This window comes from Anguilla anguilla, chromosome 15 (genome assembly GCF_013347855.1).
Source record: "Anguilla anguilla isolate fAngAng1 chromosome 15, fAngAng1.pri, whole genome shotgun sequence".
NCBI classification, from domain to species: Eukaryota; Metazoa; Chordata; class Actinopteri; order Anguilliformes; family Anguillidae; genus Anguilla; species Anguilla anguilla.
This window is the reverse complement of record NC_049215.1, coordinates 28,924,519-28,940,155: the sequence shown is the minus strand read 5'-3', so window position 1 is coordinate 28,940,155 and position 15,637 is coordinate 28,924,519. Positions and strand designations below refer to the sequence as shown.

The following is a 15,637-nucleotide window of genomic DNA, read 5'->3' as shown; positions in this document are numbered from 1 at the left end:
ATACTTCCTGCTATCCTAGTCCTGCGAAAGGAAAACTAACCAGCATTCTTAACGCCATCCCTCATTTTGCTCTGAACACCGGCCAAGAAAATGATGCATTTATAACTACATTTCCCACAATCCTTCACTTCCCGACTCTCACCCTGTGTGTGTCAAGCTGCTGCTGCACAGTGGGGACATCGCCCCCTACAGGTGCCTGCTGGGCCAGCTCCTCGCTCTTCAGCGCCAGCCAGTTGAGCAGTTCCTGCAGGGACATGTGCAGCCGCTTCCACTGCTGTGTGCTGGCGTCCAGGTGAGACCTGCAATGAGAGAGAGAGACAGTCACTAAACATATCTGTGTCTGTCATCACACCTGTATGCTTGTCTCACCTGTGTGCTAATCAAACCTGTATGTCTGTCACACCTGTGTGTCTGCATACCTGTGTACTTATCACACCTGTATGTCTGTCACACCTGTATCCTCATCACACCTGTGTCTTAAAACCTGTGTACTTATCACACCTGTATGTCTGTCACACCTGTGTGTCTGCATACCTGTGTACTTATCACACCTGTATGTCTGTCACACCGGTGTGTCTGCATACCTGTGTACTTATCACACCTGTATGTCTGTCACACCTGTATGCTCATCACACCTGTGTCTTAAAATCTGTGTACTTATCACACCTGTATGTGTCTCACCTGTATGCTCATCACACCTGTGTCTTAAAACCTGTGTACTTATCACACCTGTATGTCTGTCTCACCTGTACTCTACACACCTGTACGACGGTCTCACCTGTACTCTGCATGGCTGTACTGCTCAAAGGGAGGAGCAGTATACGCATACAGAGCGTTTAATGCCAGCAGCAGCACGGGCTGTAAAGGGCCCTGAGGGCGGGGCCGATGCGCAGGCGAGGCAGCCGCTCACCTGATGCTGAGGGACTTGCTGCGCAGCTCGTTCCAGCGCTGGCCCATGTTGTCCAGCCGCCGCTGCAGCAGGCCCGCGTCCTCGGACCCCTCCAGCGAGGTCAGGATGCGCTGGCCGTTCTCGTCCAGCGTGTGGAAGGCCTCCGTGTGGCCCTGGATCTCCGACTGGAGCTCCTGCGGACAGAACCCCAAGCGGGGCGGGGCGCGGCCGGGGCCGGGTCAGTCCCCGGGGCACGATAAAGACCCCGACCGCCAACCCTTAAGAGCTCGGGATCACTTCAGCCACCCCAAAAACACTGCCTCAACACGGCCACACGGTAAAACCACATCACCCTCAGAGCCACATCCCAAAACCACACGGAGAAGACCCTCAGACAAAGACATGCCTCAGAACTCAAATCTGAAGTACAGGACTTTTCCCACATCTAACTCGGTGCCAAGCAATTATCGCTGAATTTAGGCTGGCGCTTCTACGACGCGTGCCTTGGCATTTCATCAGTGCTATTTCTAACTCGCATATTCCTGTGGTCCTTAATACAGAGACAGCCGAGCTTTCCACAATCTAACCATATCAAAGCCAATACCTCAGGCATCAGACAACCAAATCAATCAATCAATACCCCCATCTAATTAATTATATGGCCGACTTCTCAACAGAATCTCTATTTGAGAATATCACCTGATGGTACTTTATTAACTGCACATTGCGGTATGTACAAGCAGAGCATTACCATAGTGTGTACATCCACAGTATGTACTGCATCACACGATCTGTATCACAGCTTACACACACACACACACACACCACATTATCATGTGCATCACAGTTCCTGTATATTGAAGAACTGCAACAGATTTACTCCACAACAAAAGACTGCAGATGTACTGGAGAAGAACTAAAATGTCACAGTATGTACTAGTGATGTATTATACTCACTATATATGAGCAGGCTCTGCATTATACTTCATAATGTGCAGACTTTATAACACAATACATACAGGTATAGCATTATGTTGACTGTTTAACACAATACTATATGTCAAGGTAATGTTTAATCAATGTATATTAGTACAGACAAGCACTACTACTGTATTAAATATACTGTAGCCCAGTGTAAAATGTCAATACATAGATATATATATATATAAAATTTTAATGTTTCATGCAGTATATATTTATTCATTTTAGTTAATTTGTACACATTTGAGTATTTAGTTATAAGAGTTTAGGTAATGCACAACACCCACTGATTTTAGCCTGAAGGAAAATCTTACTTTAAAGAGACTTTAAAATAACTTCTAGCCCCATTTACAATTACATAACATAAAGTACATTAGATTTAGAACACATTAATGCAGAACTCTCCTTACATAATATTTTTAAATTATTACATTCATATTAGACGGGAGACTACATCTGAAAATATCTGCAGAAACAATCTCACACACACACACACACACACACACGCACGCACGCACACAGGTAGGTGAACTCTGACCTTTACATGGTATGTTTTCCTGCGTAACATGTCTAATCCAGAGCACAGAATCCAGTCACAGCCAGGATTCTGCGAACATGGCTAGCTTTCGAGTCTCCGCAAAGCCTCAGCACCCTTAGTGCGTGTGTGTGTGTGTGTGTGTGTGTGTGTGAATGTGTGTATGGATCTGTGTGTGTGCATGTGTGTGTGTGTGTCTCATAATGAAGCACACAGGGCCTGCCGGGGGAAACACAGGCTGTGTTGTTTTCGGTAAGCGTGGGTGCCACTGGAGAGAGACACAGAGGGGCGGCGCTGGTGCCGATGAGAACAGGCCCCTGTCTTCACGCCGCACAATGCTGTGCGGGCCGCTCTCTTCCTCCCTCTCCAGCATCGAACCCCTGCTCTCCGCCGTGCCAAGCACACATTCCTTCCATACCAGCCAGGCCAACTCAAGTCAAGGCCTCTGTGGAGCTGGGGACTAAGGGGGGGCATGTAACCACCCCCGCTACGCTGGTGCAGCAATCTCCACCCCCCCCCCCCAAACACTTGTACATCTCTCAGCGACCACATCTGTAACTTTAACTGGGATGGAGGCATGCTATGGGACTGCTGCCCTCCCATTGGATGGAAGGGGACCCCTGAGAAAGTGGGAGGAGCCGGTGGGCCCGTGCAGGCGCGTTCGCCCAGCAGGCCGGCCCGCTGACTCCCCACCGCCTCACCTGCCACTGCGCCATCAGCTGGTGTCCCATGGACGGGTCCTCCAGCAGCCCCTCCTTGTGGGTGGCGTCCTGGAGCACGTTGGCCGTGGTCTCCGCCTCCGTCAGCCAGTTGAGGAACTTCTCCAGGTCCAGATAGAACTGCTGCAGCAGCCGCAGAGCCGCCTCCAGGGCCGCCTCCCTGTCGCCCACCCTGCAGAGCCGCCACAGAGGGGTCACGGGGTCACAGACACCACAGTGGAGGGGTCAGGGGTCATGCGCACCAAAGTGGCGGGTTGAGGGGTCACAGAGTTACATTCGCTAGGGAAGAGTCAGAGGTTATACACACTACAGAACGTTCAGAGATCACATGCTACAGGGTTGGGTCAGAGAGAGGTGAATGACTGATATTGACTTGCTGAGTGACTGAGACAGAGTGAAGTACACTGCCATTTTTCTGGCTTTTTCCTTCAGTCAGAACTAAAGACCTTTCTGACTAGTGGGTCTGGGACAAAGAAGCACCCTGGTTGCGGGCCCTGGCTTTAAAATAAAGGGTACGCACATCATTTTGTGTTTGTTGAGGTGAACTGGTTGATGGCGGTTGGTTGGCATATTGGTGTGTGTTTGCTGTTGGTTGGCTGGTATGTTGGTGTGGGTTTCTTGCTAGTTGGTTAGCCGGTTGGTGTGGGTTTGATTTTAGTTGGTTGGTTGGTATGGGTTCGTTGAAGTGAATTGGTTGATGGCAGTTGGTTGGTATATTGGTGTGGGTTTGTTGAGGTTGGTAGGCATGTTTGTGTGGGTTTATTGTTAGTTGGTTGGTATGCTGGTTGCTGGTACGGATTTGTTGGTGGCTGGTATGTTGGTTTGTTGGTTGGTTGGTTGGTTGGTTGATGGCCTATGGTGATTGGTTGATGTGAGTACTCACACAGGCGTACTAACCTCTTGTTGATGTTGGCCCAGGTGACATTCACGTTGTCTGTGAGCAGGTTAACTCTGCTGGTGTCGTCGTTGGCGTAGTTCTTCAGCAGATCACGGGCCAGGTCATTACTCACGTCCACGGACGTCTGCCACTGCTGCAGGTCCTTCACAAAATTCTACAGGATCCAGAGAATTCCCATAAGCTCAGTCTGGACCCATCTGACACGAACACGCACATGTGTACACATATATACGCATACAGACGCACACGTGTACTGTATTACAGGCTCACTCTCCCGAAATGTGTGCCTTCCTCCCACGTTCAGCAGGGTCCTCAAGCTCACTAAGATTCTACATTACTATTGAGACGTTTCTAATCAACTGATTTTAACACTTCATTAAGGAGAACAAGCAAATCGATGTGTTGTATTTTCCTTCATTTAGCCAAGAGTGTGTGTGTGTGTGTGTGTGCGAGAGAGAGAGAGAGATAGAGAGGGAGAAGCAGAAGCTGCGTGCGACTGTGTGTGTGTAAGAGAGAGAGAGAAAGAGAAGGAGAGATTATGAGTTTGTGTGTGAGAGAGGAAAGAATGTGTGTGTGTGTGTGAGAGAGTGAGAAACTGTGTGTGTGTGTGTGAGAGAGAGAGAGAGAGACACAGACTCTGTGTGTGTATAAGTGTGATTATACCACTGGGTAAGAGGTTATTGTGAGGAGGCAGAGAGGCACAAAAATTCTAATGTGCAGAACTTCAGACAATAGAGAACTGAGCTGTGTCTGTGCCTCTTGCACTTCGTCATTACATTTGCATTATTTCCATTTAACACACTTATCCACAGCGATTTGCATCATATATTGAATTTTTTTCTATTTTTACACAGTATCCATTTATTTAGCTGGATATTTGCTGAAGCAATTCAGGATACGTTCCCTGCTCAAGGGTAAAGCAGAAGTGGCCTACCTGGGATTCAAACCTGCAACCTCGGTCACAAGCCCAGTTCCCTAACAATTATGCCACACTGCCATCTTTGAATTTCTGTGTGTGCGTATGTGCGCACGCGTGCGTGTCTGTCTGTCTTACCTTTAGGTCAGCGTTCTGCTTCTTAAGTGCATCCACCGTATAGGATATCTCCTTCCAGGACTCCAGCTTGTCATTGGCTCGCTTTAGCAGAGGCTCCACCTCCTTCTTTGCATCCAGCCAGTGGCCAGAGTCCTTCAGCATGCGCTGCAGTTCCGTCCACCTGTCTGTCAACCGGCCGTGTAGCTCCTCCCACTGTGTCTGTAATTTATCAACTACACAGCCATAGAGAGTAGATGTATAACGATACACAGGACGAAAGATGCACAGTCAAAGATGAGGGTGTAAAAATCCACAGACGGAGGCACAGCCACAGGGGCACGGGCACAGTCACAGACAGAGGAATAGTCCCAGAGGCAGTTACAGACAGCAGTTCAGCCACAGACACAAGATACACATGCTTAACCACAGAGGCACAGACTGAGAGAGGCACAAACAGATACGCTACAGTTAAAGTTGTCATCCTGCCTCCAGTAAGTTTGCGGTTTCCCTAAGTCCTTTTGATTATAATGGACTTTTCTTTTTTTTCTTTTTTTTTTTACAAAGACAAGAAAATTTGGGCAATTTTACAATATCATCCAATTTAGAAGCCACCGGTAGTCAAGGCAACATGTTTAGAACCCATTTCCTATTATTAGACTGAACGAAGATATAACCTACCTTAAAAGGAAATCTGTCAACACACAGTGCAGGGAGCTTTCTCCACTACCCCATCCATAATCACACCCTACCTACCCTGCTAAAGTACCCCACCCATAATCACATCCAACCCTGCTCCCCTACCCCGCCTATAATCACACCTTAACCTGCTTCACTACCCCACCCAAAGTCACACCCTAACCTGCTTCACTACCCCACCCATAATCACACCCTAAACAGGCCAGGAACATGCAATTCCACTTGAATTTTTTCCATAAAAAAAAAAAAATGCTTTTCACCCGACATCACTTTGCCACCCTGCTAGCACAGCACACGCTTCACTTACTGCGGTCGGTGATGAAAGCTCGGGCCTCCTGATTGTTGGTTTTGTTCTTGAGGTTTTGAGCGGCAGTGATCTGACTGTCCAGTTGGGGGCGCTTCTGCTCCAGGTCCTGCAGTGTGGCCTGAGCGACGGAGAGGAATGGCAGTCACATGTCAAGTAAACAGCCAATAAGATCTTTAGGGGTGGGTTCATGCAATGAACAAATAATCTCATAGCTGCTCAATAATACACCTGGTCTGAACTGATCCACCTCCCCACCCAACACCGCAGCAGGTTCCTGCTTCATTGAACTCTAATATCAAATGAATACTTACTTCACAACACCAACCACCACAACATGCTTCCCTGCTCCGCTACACCACCCAACATCACATCCAACATCAGGCTCTCTTGAGATCTTGCCTCATTCCACTAAAAACCAGTTTCCTTCATATTTAAACAACAGTCTGTTAAGTGACAGTAAATGAAGAAGGTGTACAGAGTACTGTTCACCCGGGATGCACTGTACAAGAGAGCACCTTAAACATTCCCATCGGCCACAGAAAGCACTAACTGCTCACCACTACTGAAGAGCCTACAGTAGCAACTATCAACTGAACTCCAAAACTCACAACTGCTTGTTAACAGTACATAAGTACATTTGATTATAATGGACAAAATGTGTACAAAATACAGCACTTTGTTATCATCATACCATTATGTTTATTTGTACTGCCGCAATCACTGTACAAATTATTAATATGAAGTGTTTTATATTAATGGCAAAATCCTAATGCGTTTCATAGCCGCTGCCAGCAGATTATTTTGAACTCAATTTGAAGAAGGTTCCCGAGAGAGGGAAACAGATGAAGAGGGAGAAAGTGAGGGAACGAGAGAGAGGAGAGAGACAGAGAGGGATCCAGAAGAGAGATGGAGAGGGACTGAGAGACAGAATGATGGAGTGAGCACAAGAGAGGAGAGAGAGAGACAGCGAGGGGGAGGGGGGATGAATTGCCAGAATGAATCTCAATGCTGCCGTCTTCTGGGATGAAAGCGTAGATTAATTACCTCAGTGATGGTATGATCGTGGATGTCACTCACTCATGATGAATTAAACATTTATGCAACCTGACTACATGGACAGACAGACTCATTTCTTCACAATGATAACATGTTTGTTTTTGAAAGGTTATAAAGTAGCTCATACCCTCTGTTTCACAATCATATCGTTGATCTCCTCCAGGTCAGCCACTGTGACTCTCTGGGACTTGACCAGGTGGTCACGTAGCGACAGCCAATCGGTGAGCTCCATCCAGGACCTGTTGAATTGTGCCAGGGCTGGCATCTCCATAAACAGTGAGGATGGCATCTCACCCAGCGTGGCACTGCCAGTCAGAGTCTCCGTCACCTTCTCTCCTGCAGCGAACAGGAAGAGAGAGGTTTTACTGCTTTCCTCCACACCTCCTACAGACACACGCCATGCAACACACACACACACGCATACACACACACACACACACACACACAGTCTCTCACAAACACACATGCCACGCAACACACACACATACACACACTCTCTCACAAAGACACATGCACACACACACATGCATATTCGCATACTCTCTCTCACACATGCACACACATGCACACACACACACACACGTACGATCTCACACACACGCACTCTCTCATGCACACACACACACACACACCCTTGTATGAGCAGCTTGGGTCGCAGCGCGCCTGTGTGTGAACGCGTGGCGGTGGTGGTATTGGGGTACTCACGCGCAGTGTCAGGGGTCACTACCCTGCTCTGCTTCTCCTTCAGCTCCTTCAGCAGCTCCAGGATGGCCCTCCAGTCCACACTGAGCTCCTCAAACTTCCCCTGCAGGAAGCCCAATGCACACAGGTCAGCCAGCCAGCAGCTCCCGCAGTCAGCCAATCACACCCCCCACCCCCCCCGCCCCCACGGACCGATACCGGACGGACGGACAGACGGACGCACCGACCTGAACTTGAATTTCAGCACAGCACTGCGAGAATCACACCCACGTATCAGATCGTACTTTCCCCGTAGGAGAACATCAAACACATACGACAATGCTCTGCCGTTACATCTTCATTTAAAATACGCTAACTACGCTAACTGCAGAGCCACCGCAATCTTTATTCAGACTCACTGATCTAAGCAGTGCATTCCAGGCATGCGCATCTATTTTAATGCGAAGTGGCACGAGGCCAATTCTCCTTATTGTGATGAAGAGGTTCTAGAACACGATCCCGACTCCATTTCAATCAAGTATAAAGATTAAGGTGTGTTTTACACTGATTCACTAGAGCACAAAAGTTGTTCAGATTTGCTTGACCTCCTGGTTGCATTGTGTGGACAGGGTTTTTTCCCCCCTCAAATAATGAACTACAAACGGCATAATAAATTGATCGAGTCCAACATTGTAGACATAGGCTTATACAATATGTGTAAAAAATCTGAATGCATGAACCGTTGCACAAAAAAACCCAAGGAAAATATCGCAAGAGTCGCAAGTGAGTGTAAAAACATGTGATCAGTATTAACAGTCCAGCACCAGCAGCAAGGGCAAAGCTGCAAAAGATAAGTTCCCGTCAGACTGGCTAAAGGTTTATCCACGGCTACAATGGGATTAAGGTGAAAAGCAATTACTCGGTTAGCACTCAATGCTAATTGTCGCTACTTCTAGGTTAATTAGACGCTCGAGTGGCGCTGCGGTGCTCCTTTGAGCAGGAAGTTGAAAGCGGAGCAGAGCGAAACGCAAAATTCAGGAAAAAAAATCTCAGAACAATCGCGACTTGACAGATCTCGGGAACTTCGCAGATCGCGGGGGCTTTTTTTTCCCGCCGAGAACTTTGATCTGTCCTCCACTGAGAGGAGAGCGAAAAACGAAGGAGAAAAAAAAACAAAGGGAAGACCTTGAAGAAGTAAAAAAAAAAAAAAAAAAAGTCTCTTTGGGAGACGTTTCCAAGTTACTTCATATTTACGGTGAGAATGTCTGGCTGTAGCAGTGGAATTTACTCTGCAAATGAAGATAGGCCGCTTTTTTTTTTCCCAACGACACTTCCACTTAAATTAATCCATGCAACCGACGCAGAACTTGACAGCAGAGTCATTCTGCAATTGCGAATTAAGACATAAAACAAGTGGTGCATATAAGTAGAATAATTACATATGTAGTATAAACACTGCATTTTCTTAAGTGCGTGCAAATGTATTTATTGCTTACATCCATAAATGTCAAATATCTTCTTCACTAAAACATAAGGGAAATCATTTATCCTCAGACAAATTAATTGAAAGCCCTGTGGGGTAACAGTGATAATTTTTGCTTACTGGGACAGACTCATATTCAGCAGAATAGGGAATGAGGGCTGAGACTTCACAGAGGGATTTGGGCGTGGCCAGTGGTAATTAGGGTAGAAAGGTGAAATGTAAAAGGTGGGTTCGGAGTTGGGGGGGGGGGGGGGGGGGGGGGGGGGGTTGGGTAATGCGGACACACCTTTAAAGGCTGCGAGGGGGGCCTGTTCTTGTACAACAGCTGAAACTTGGCGAAAACTCCTTCCACATCCGGACGCTTGGCTTGGACAGAATCTTCTATCTCCTGAAATCGCGGACACCGTTAATGAGTCACACAACCAGATCAATTAACCGCAGTGCCATCATCATTATATCCTGCAAAAAATGTCTATGAACAACACAAGCACACACAACTCCCCTCAATGAAATAGCATGTGAGAGTGCGGCTGTGGGCTTCAGTTAAGTTTTGGGAAAGGCTTCAGGTGCATTGGTGTGGGGCTCAGCTGAGTGTGGGGGCGGGGCTCAGGTGAGTGTGGGGGCGGGGCTCAGGTGAGTGTGGGGGTGGGGCTCAGGTGAGTGTGGGGGCGGGGCTCAGGTGAGGGTGGGGGTGGGGCTCAGGTGAGGGTGGGGGAGGGGCTTAGTCGAGTGTGGGGGCAGGGCTCAGGTAAGAGTGTGGGGGCGGGGCTCAGGTAAGAGTAGGGGGGCGGGGCTCAGGTAAGAGTAGGGGGGTGGGGCTCAGGTAAGAGTAGGGGGGTGGGGCTCAGGTAAGAGTAGGGGCGGGGCTCAGATAACACTGGTACCTTGGTATCGCCCGTTTGTCTGCAGAGCTGAAGCTGCTCTTTGGTGCTGGAGGCCCAGAGGGAGAGCTGGGAGACCTGATCCTGGACCTGAGACAGATCCTTCAGCAGGTCCAAGATCTCCTGCAGCTTCTCTGGCAACACCCGAGAGACCTGCAGGTGTGTATGCATGAGCATGATAAATAACACACACACATACTGTCCATCACACACACACACAACATCCATTACACACACACCACACTGTCCATCACACATACCCGCATACACACTGTCCATCATACACACACACCACACTGTCCATCACACACACACAAACACACACACACACACTGTCCATCACATATAGACACACACACACACAATGCATCACACACGCACGCTCGATCACCCCTCTGTGCGCACATGTACATACAGTAGCCTGTGCTACATAAAGTGTAGGGGTAATGTTTGATGTCACAGGGACTGGTCACCTTAGTCCAGCGAGTATTGATGAGCTGCAGGTCTGCCTGTAGAGCCTCGCTCTGTTTGGGCGCAGGAAGTGATGCACTCGTCTTCCGGTCGTTCAGCTCTTTAAGGGTGTCCTTCCTGCGCGGCAGCTCCAGCACCCTTGGCTGCCAATCAGAAACAGCCGGTGGGTCACATGAGAGGGCATCAGCAGGGCCCCCGCACACAGCATGAGAGATAAGAGCAGAAGAGGACTAACAGTAGGAGTGCAAGCTGCTTCCACTGAGGTGCGGTGAAAACAGAGCTCACGCAGGCTGTGTCTGACTGACCGGCAGGAAAGCACAGAGAGGCTGATGTGAGAAGCAGGACTGGCAGTCAAGTGAGAGAGAAGCACTGAGAGGAGGGGGATAAGCCATGTGTGTTTGGTCCCCACTACGCATCGCAACAGGAAAAGTGCCATGTGTGTTTGGTCCCTGCTCCGCCCCCCCAGCAGAAACACACCAGTTTGTTTAGCCCCCACTTCGCCATGCAACAGGAACACGCCCCCCTGTGTTTGGTCCCCACTCCGCCCCCTCAGCAGGAACACACCCACTCGTTTTGCTCCCTCTGCTTTAACAGACCCAGGTAGCGGCAGGATGGCCGCAGCATGCACGCACACGCGCACGCGCACGCGCACGCGCACACGCACACGCACACGCACACGCACACGCACACGCACACGCACACGCACACGCACACGCACACACACACACACACACACACACACACACTCACACACAGCAGGCCGGCGGATGCGGTTGGAGCCGTATTCACCGACCTGCACTTTCTCCAGCGACACCCTCAGCTGCTCCTGGTTGCCCGGCTGCGGAACGATGGTGGCCGCGCCCTCCGCCTCGTCCAGCCAGGACAGGAACTCGCTCAGGTCCTCCTGCAGCTCGGCCGCCGCGTGACGCGCCTCCGTCGACCTGCCGGACGCACGGACACAAGGTCAGCCTCAGGACGCCACCGCGGCCGGCGAGGGCAGAGGCTCAGCGCGAGGCTACGGACGCTAGGCTACGGACGCAGGGCACCAGAGTGCTTTATAGCCCCGGCTGAGCTGCCGCCACACACAGCACAGTCCTGCAGAACAGACGCAAGGGCAGCTTCGCTACAGCACCGCTGGGCTCACGGCCACAGATACCGCACAGTGCTGTAGACGCACAGTAAAGGCACAGGTACACAGTCTAAGCACAGTCTAACACAAATACAGCACAGACTCGTGGAATGTGGAATTTGGAATTTGTACAGTACCTCGGACGCACAGTATTCCTGAAGTATACAGAAAAGGATTGCCTCAGTGCAGTACAGCACAACACAGTACTCACACATCTCACACACACACACACACACAGACTGCCTCAGTACATTACAGTACAGTGCTCACACAAGGCACATACTGACTGCCTCACTGCAGAACTCTAAGGCAGTACTCACACACACACACACACACACACACACTCCAAACAGTACCCCCCCGACACGCAGCGCAGTGACGCGAGCGCTCGGGCCGTTCCGCACCTCCTCTTCCTCTCCGCCAGCCGTCCGCGCACGTCCTCCCAGCGCTTGTTGAGCGCGCTCAGTTGCTCCCTGATCCGGAGGCCGTCGTCCGGCCGGCTCTGCTGAATGATCTCCTCGCCGGCGGCGTTGAGGCTCGCCACCGCGCCCTCCTGAGCCCCCACAGCATCCTCCAGCTCCTGCGGGGATCGGCACGCCTCAGGTCAAAGGTCACGGCGGGACCAGCAGGGCTCGCGGACATTAAATATTTAACGTGTTGCTCCTCACTTTCGTGATCGCACATACTGCGGACGGCTAAAATCTCTCTTTAGGCTTTAACCGGGACCCAGAATGAACAAGCACTCCACCCCTCACATAAATTCGGCGATACATATCTTCACCCCTCCTTTTTCCCTGTGGATTACGGCAAGATGCATTTAAATATGGCGTTGCTGCAGCAATTCATTCGTTAATAAGTGATCTGTTTATTAAACTCCTAAATCTGAAGTAGAGGAAAAGCATGAAAAATCAGCAGTCCAAGTTTGTTTGGCCAGGATACTCGGGGGGGAAAAGAAACATGACCCCCTCAGCTGAGAAACTGGCCTCTCCTGAACTGTACGGTGAGACGCTATTTTTTGGTGGAAGTTGCCCTTTAAGTTCCGACTCGGCTGGACTTGCTCAGATTTTGGCCGGACTGCTCCCCTCCGTGACCCAAAAAAAAGGCCGAGGCGTGCCCCCCTCCCTCAGCACTCTGAGACAGCGGCGTTAAAACTGGGGCTCTCCGGCCTCCCCGCAGGCAACACGGAACAATGGCCTTCCCAAAATACCGATGCCCGCGCGGCGTTCAACCCACGAACGCGGTCGCGCCGCGGTCCCAGAGCGGGCCCGGAACACCGAGTTCTACAGGCCTGTGTGCTCTGATAGCAGAGAGGCGACTCTGTTCCTGGACGGGGCCGTTTTTTTTGGGGGGGGGGGGGGGGTGAGCTGATCAGCTCTCTAAGGATGTGGTATTCATGGGCGTGATGCAGAACAGGTGCTCCCTTCAAAGACAAGCTGCTCCGAAGCCCGAGGAGCCCTTTCATCCGTCCGTCCATCACGCGGCGCTGCATGGGACCTGACAGAGCGCGCTCAGAGCTGCCCCGTCCCGGGCCGGACAGCAGCCTGCGTCTGCGTGACACCTGTCCACCTGCGCAGCTGTGCACCGCAGCAGCACCACAACACCTGTAAGTGGACCGGACAGCAGCCAGCTGACCATGTTTACTGGCTTACTCTGTGTGTGTGTGAGTGAGTGTGTGTGAGTGTGTGTGTGTGTGTGTGTGTGTGTGTGTGTGAGAGTGTGTCTGAGAGAGTGTGTGTGTGTGTGTGTGTGTGTGTGTGAGAGTGTGTGTGTGTGTGTGCATGTGAGTGAGTGAGTGTGTGTGTGTGTGTGTGAGTGAGTGTGTGTGTGTGTGTGTGTGAGTGTGTGTGTGTGAGTGTGCATGTCTGAGTGAGAGAGTGTCTGAGTGTGTGTGTGTGAGTGAGTGTGTGTGTGTGTGTGTGTGTGTGTGTGTGTGTGAGAGTGAGTGTGTTGTGTGTGTGTGCGTGTGCGTGTGTGTATGTGTATGTGTGTGCACGAGTGTCTGTGCATCTGAGTGTGCGCCTGTGTGTGTATCCATGTGTGCATGCGTGTGTCTGAGTATCTGTGTCTGTGTGTGTGGTAGGACTTTGTGGGGGGGGGGGGGGTAAATAAGCAGTGAAGATAGTCTGGCTGAAGACTTTGATGTCCTTATTGCTAACAGTGCAGTTGGGGATTGTGACAGTCAGACACTGTGCTGTTATTAGATCAGGGGGAAATGGCTTTAATGTGGGAGAGAGGGAGGACAGATCAAGGACACATAGGAGCAGCTACACAGGAGCACTGCTGTGGAGTAGAGAGCTGCAGAACTGCAGGAGTACAGAGCTGCAGAACTGCAGGGTTACAGAGCTGCAGAACTGCAGGAGTACAGAGCTGCAGAACTGCAGGGTTACAGAGCTGCAGAACTGCAGGAGTACAGAGCTGCAGAGCTGCAGAACTGCAGGGGTACAGAGCTGCAGAGCTGCAGAACTGCAGGGGTACAGAGCTACAGGAGTACAGAGCTGCAGAACTGCAGGGGTACAGAGCTGCAGAACTGCAGGACTACACAGCTACAGAGCTGCAGGGTTACAGAGGTGCAGAACTGCAGGGGTACAGAGCTACAGGAGTGCAGAGCTGCAGAACTGCAGGACTACACAGCTACAGAGCTGCAGGGTTACAAAGCTGCAGAACTACAGGGGTACAGAGCTGCAGGGATAGAGAGCTGCACTGTTGCAGAGAGCTGTGACATCATTAGAGAACAGGACAGATCACATAAATTACACCAATTGTGAATTATTTCTTTAATCGTTTGCATAGCAGAAGTCAACTGTAATGAGCTTCTTCTGAAACTACACATTCCAAACCACCATTTCCAGCATGGATGAGAGAAACGCTATTGAACTGGGGAAGCCAGTTCTCAGCGATGGTTTCAGCATCACCGCAACCCCTGTGGTACACTGACTGGGGCAGGGCGAAGGCATTTGATTGATGAACTAAAAGCACATTACTGTAATTCCATCTGCAAAAAATGCCCTTCAACAGACTGAGGAGAAGCTGCTGCTAATCTGACACACAGGGTGTGCAGGAATATTGTTGCTATGGAGATAGAGAGAGTGCCCGCCCTCAGAAGGAATTCTGTTCCACTATGCCCTGCTTGTGCAAGAACTACATGTTCCACTATGCCCTGCTTGTGCAAAAACTACATGTTCCACTATGCCATTCTTGCGCAAAAACTACATGTTCCACTATGCTCTACTTGTGCAAAAACTGCACTTAGCATCTTGCCTGCAGAAAACCATTAACACAGATCTGGTATAGAATTGAACCAAAATGGTGGATGGACACTGTTTGTGAATTCTTTGCAATGAAAAACCTAAATATCCTATGACTTGAGGAGGAGTTCTACAGAAAAAGAGACAAATGGATATTTTGTGCTAAAGCAAAAGAGGACACCACCACTTTAATATAATTGTGAAGATTTCTACTGTTAGATATGAGTAAACTCAGTACCCCGAGAGTTGTTCTCTATCCCTCGTTTCCCCTCCTCTTTTCCCCCCCTTTTTTTGTTCACATTTTCCATGTAAAAATAAAGAAAATCCAATAAAAGCAGCGTGTGAAATTTACACAGCAGAGATGGGCTAAGACAGCAGAGAGTAGCTGGGGGAAGCCATATTCACCCCCCCCCCACCCCCCCCCAACCTCACACCTCCCATACCGCAGGAGAAATATGTCACTCACATTAAACAAACCGTCAGAGCACCCGTTCAATTCTGGAATTTAATATTCCGGCCACTCGGGTACGGAACAAGGCAAGAGAAGTTTTTTTTCCCCAGCTTCGCGTTGATTAGAAAGCTCTTCCGTCTTCCCGCTCCAGAGATACGCATCCCTGGCGTAGTTTCCCCACG

At 50.0% G+C, this 15,637-nt stretch overlaps 1 protein-coding gene across 16 annotated transcripts in view; it reads right to left on the bottom strand.

Annotated features, from left to right (window-relative positions):
* dmd (dystrophin) overlaps positions 1 to 15,637 on the bottom strand; it is a 202,044-nt gene that overhangs the window by 46,833 nt on the left and 139,574 nt on the right. For 15 of the 16 annotated variants that reach the window (XM_035394701.1, XM_035394719.1, XM_035394700.1 and 12 more), the window contains 13 exons: positions 12,164 to 12,339; positions 11,424 to 11,571; positions 10,633 to 10,773; positions 10,163 to 10,312; positions 9,565 to 9,666; positions 7,820 to 7,919; positions 7,242 to 7,450; positions 6,059 to 6,176; positions 5,077 to 5,288; positions 4,022 to 4,176; positions 3,107 to 3,296; positions 911 to 1,083; positions 143 to 299 (listed from right to left, as the gene is read on the bottom strand). In XM_035394701.1, the coding sequence (XP_035250592.1) occupies positions 143 to 299; positions 911 to 1,083; positions 3,107 to 3,296; positions 4,022 to 4,176; positions 5,077 to 5,288; positions 6,059 to 6,176; positions 7,242 to 7,450; positions 7,820 to 7,919; positions 9,565 to 9,666; positions 10,163 to 10,312; positions 10,633 to 10,773; positions 11,424 to 11,571; positions 12,164 to 12,339 (2,031 nt within the window). Of the gene's footprint in view, positions 1 to 142; positions 300 to 910; positions 1,084 to 2,408; positions 2,551 to 3,106; positions 3,297 to 4,021; positions 4,177 to 5,076; positions 5,289 to 6,058; positions 6,177 to 7,241; positions 7,451 to 7,819; positions 7,920 to 9,564; positions 9,667 to 10,162; positions 10,313 to 10,632; positions 10,774 to 11,423; positions 11,572 to 12,163; positions 12,340 to 15,637 lie in introns of those variants that run through there. The other variant, XM_035394712.1, reaches the window with a different exon arrangement.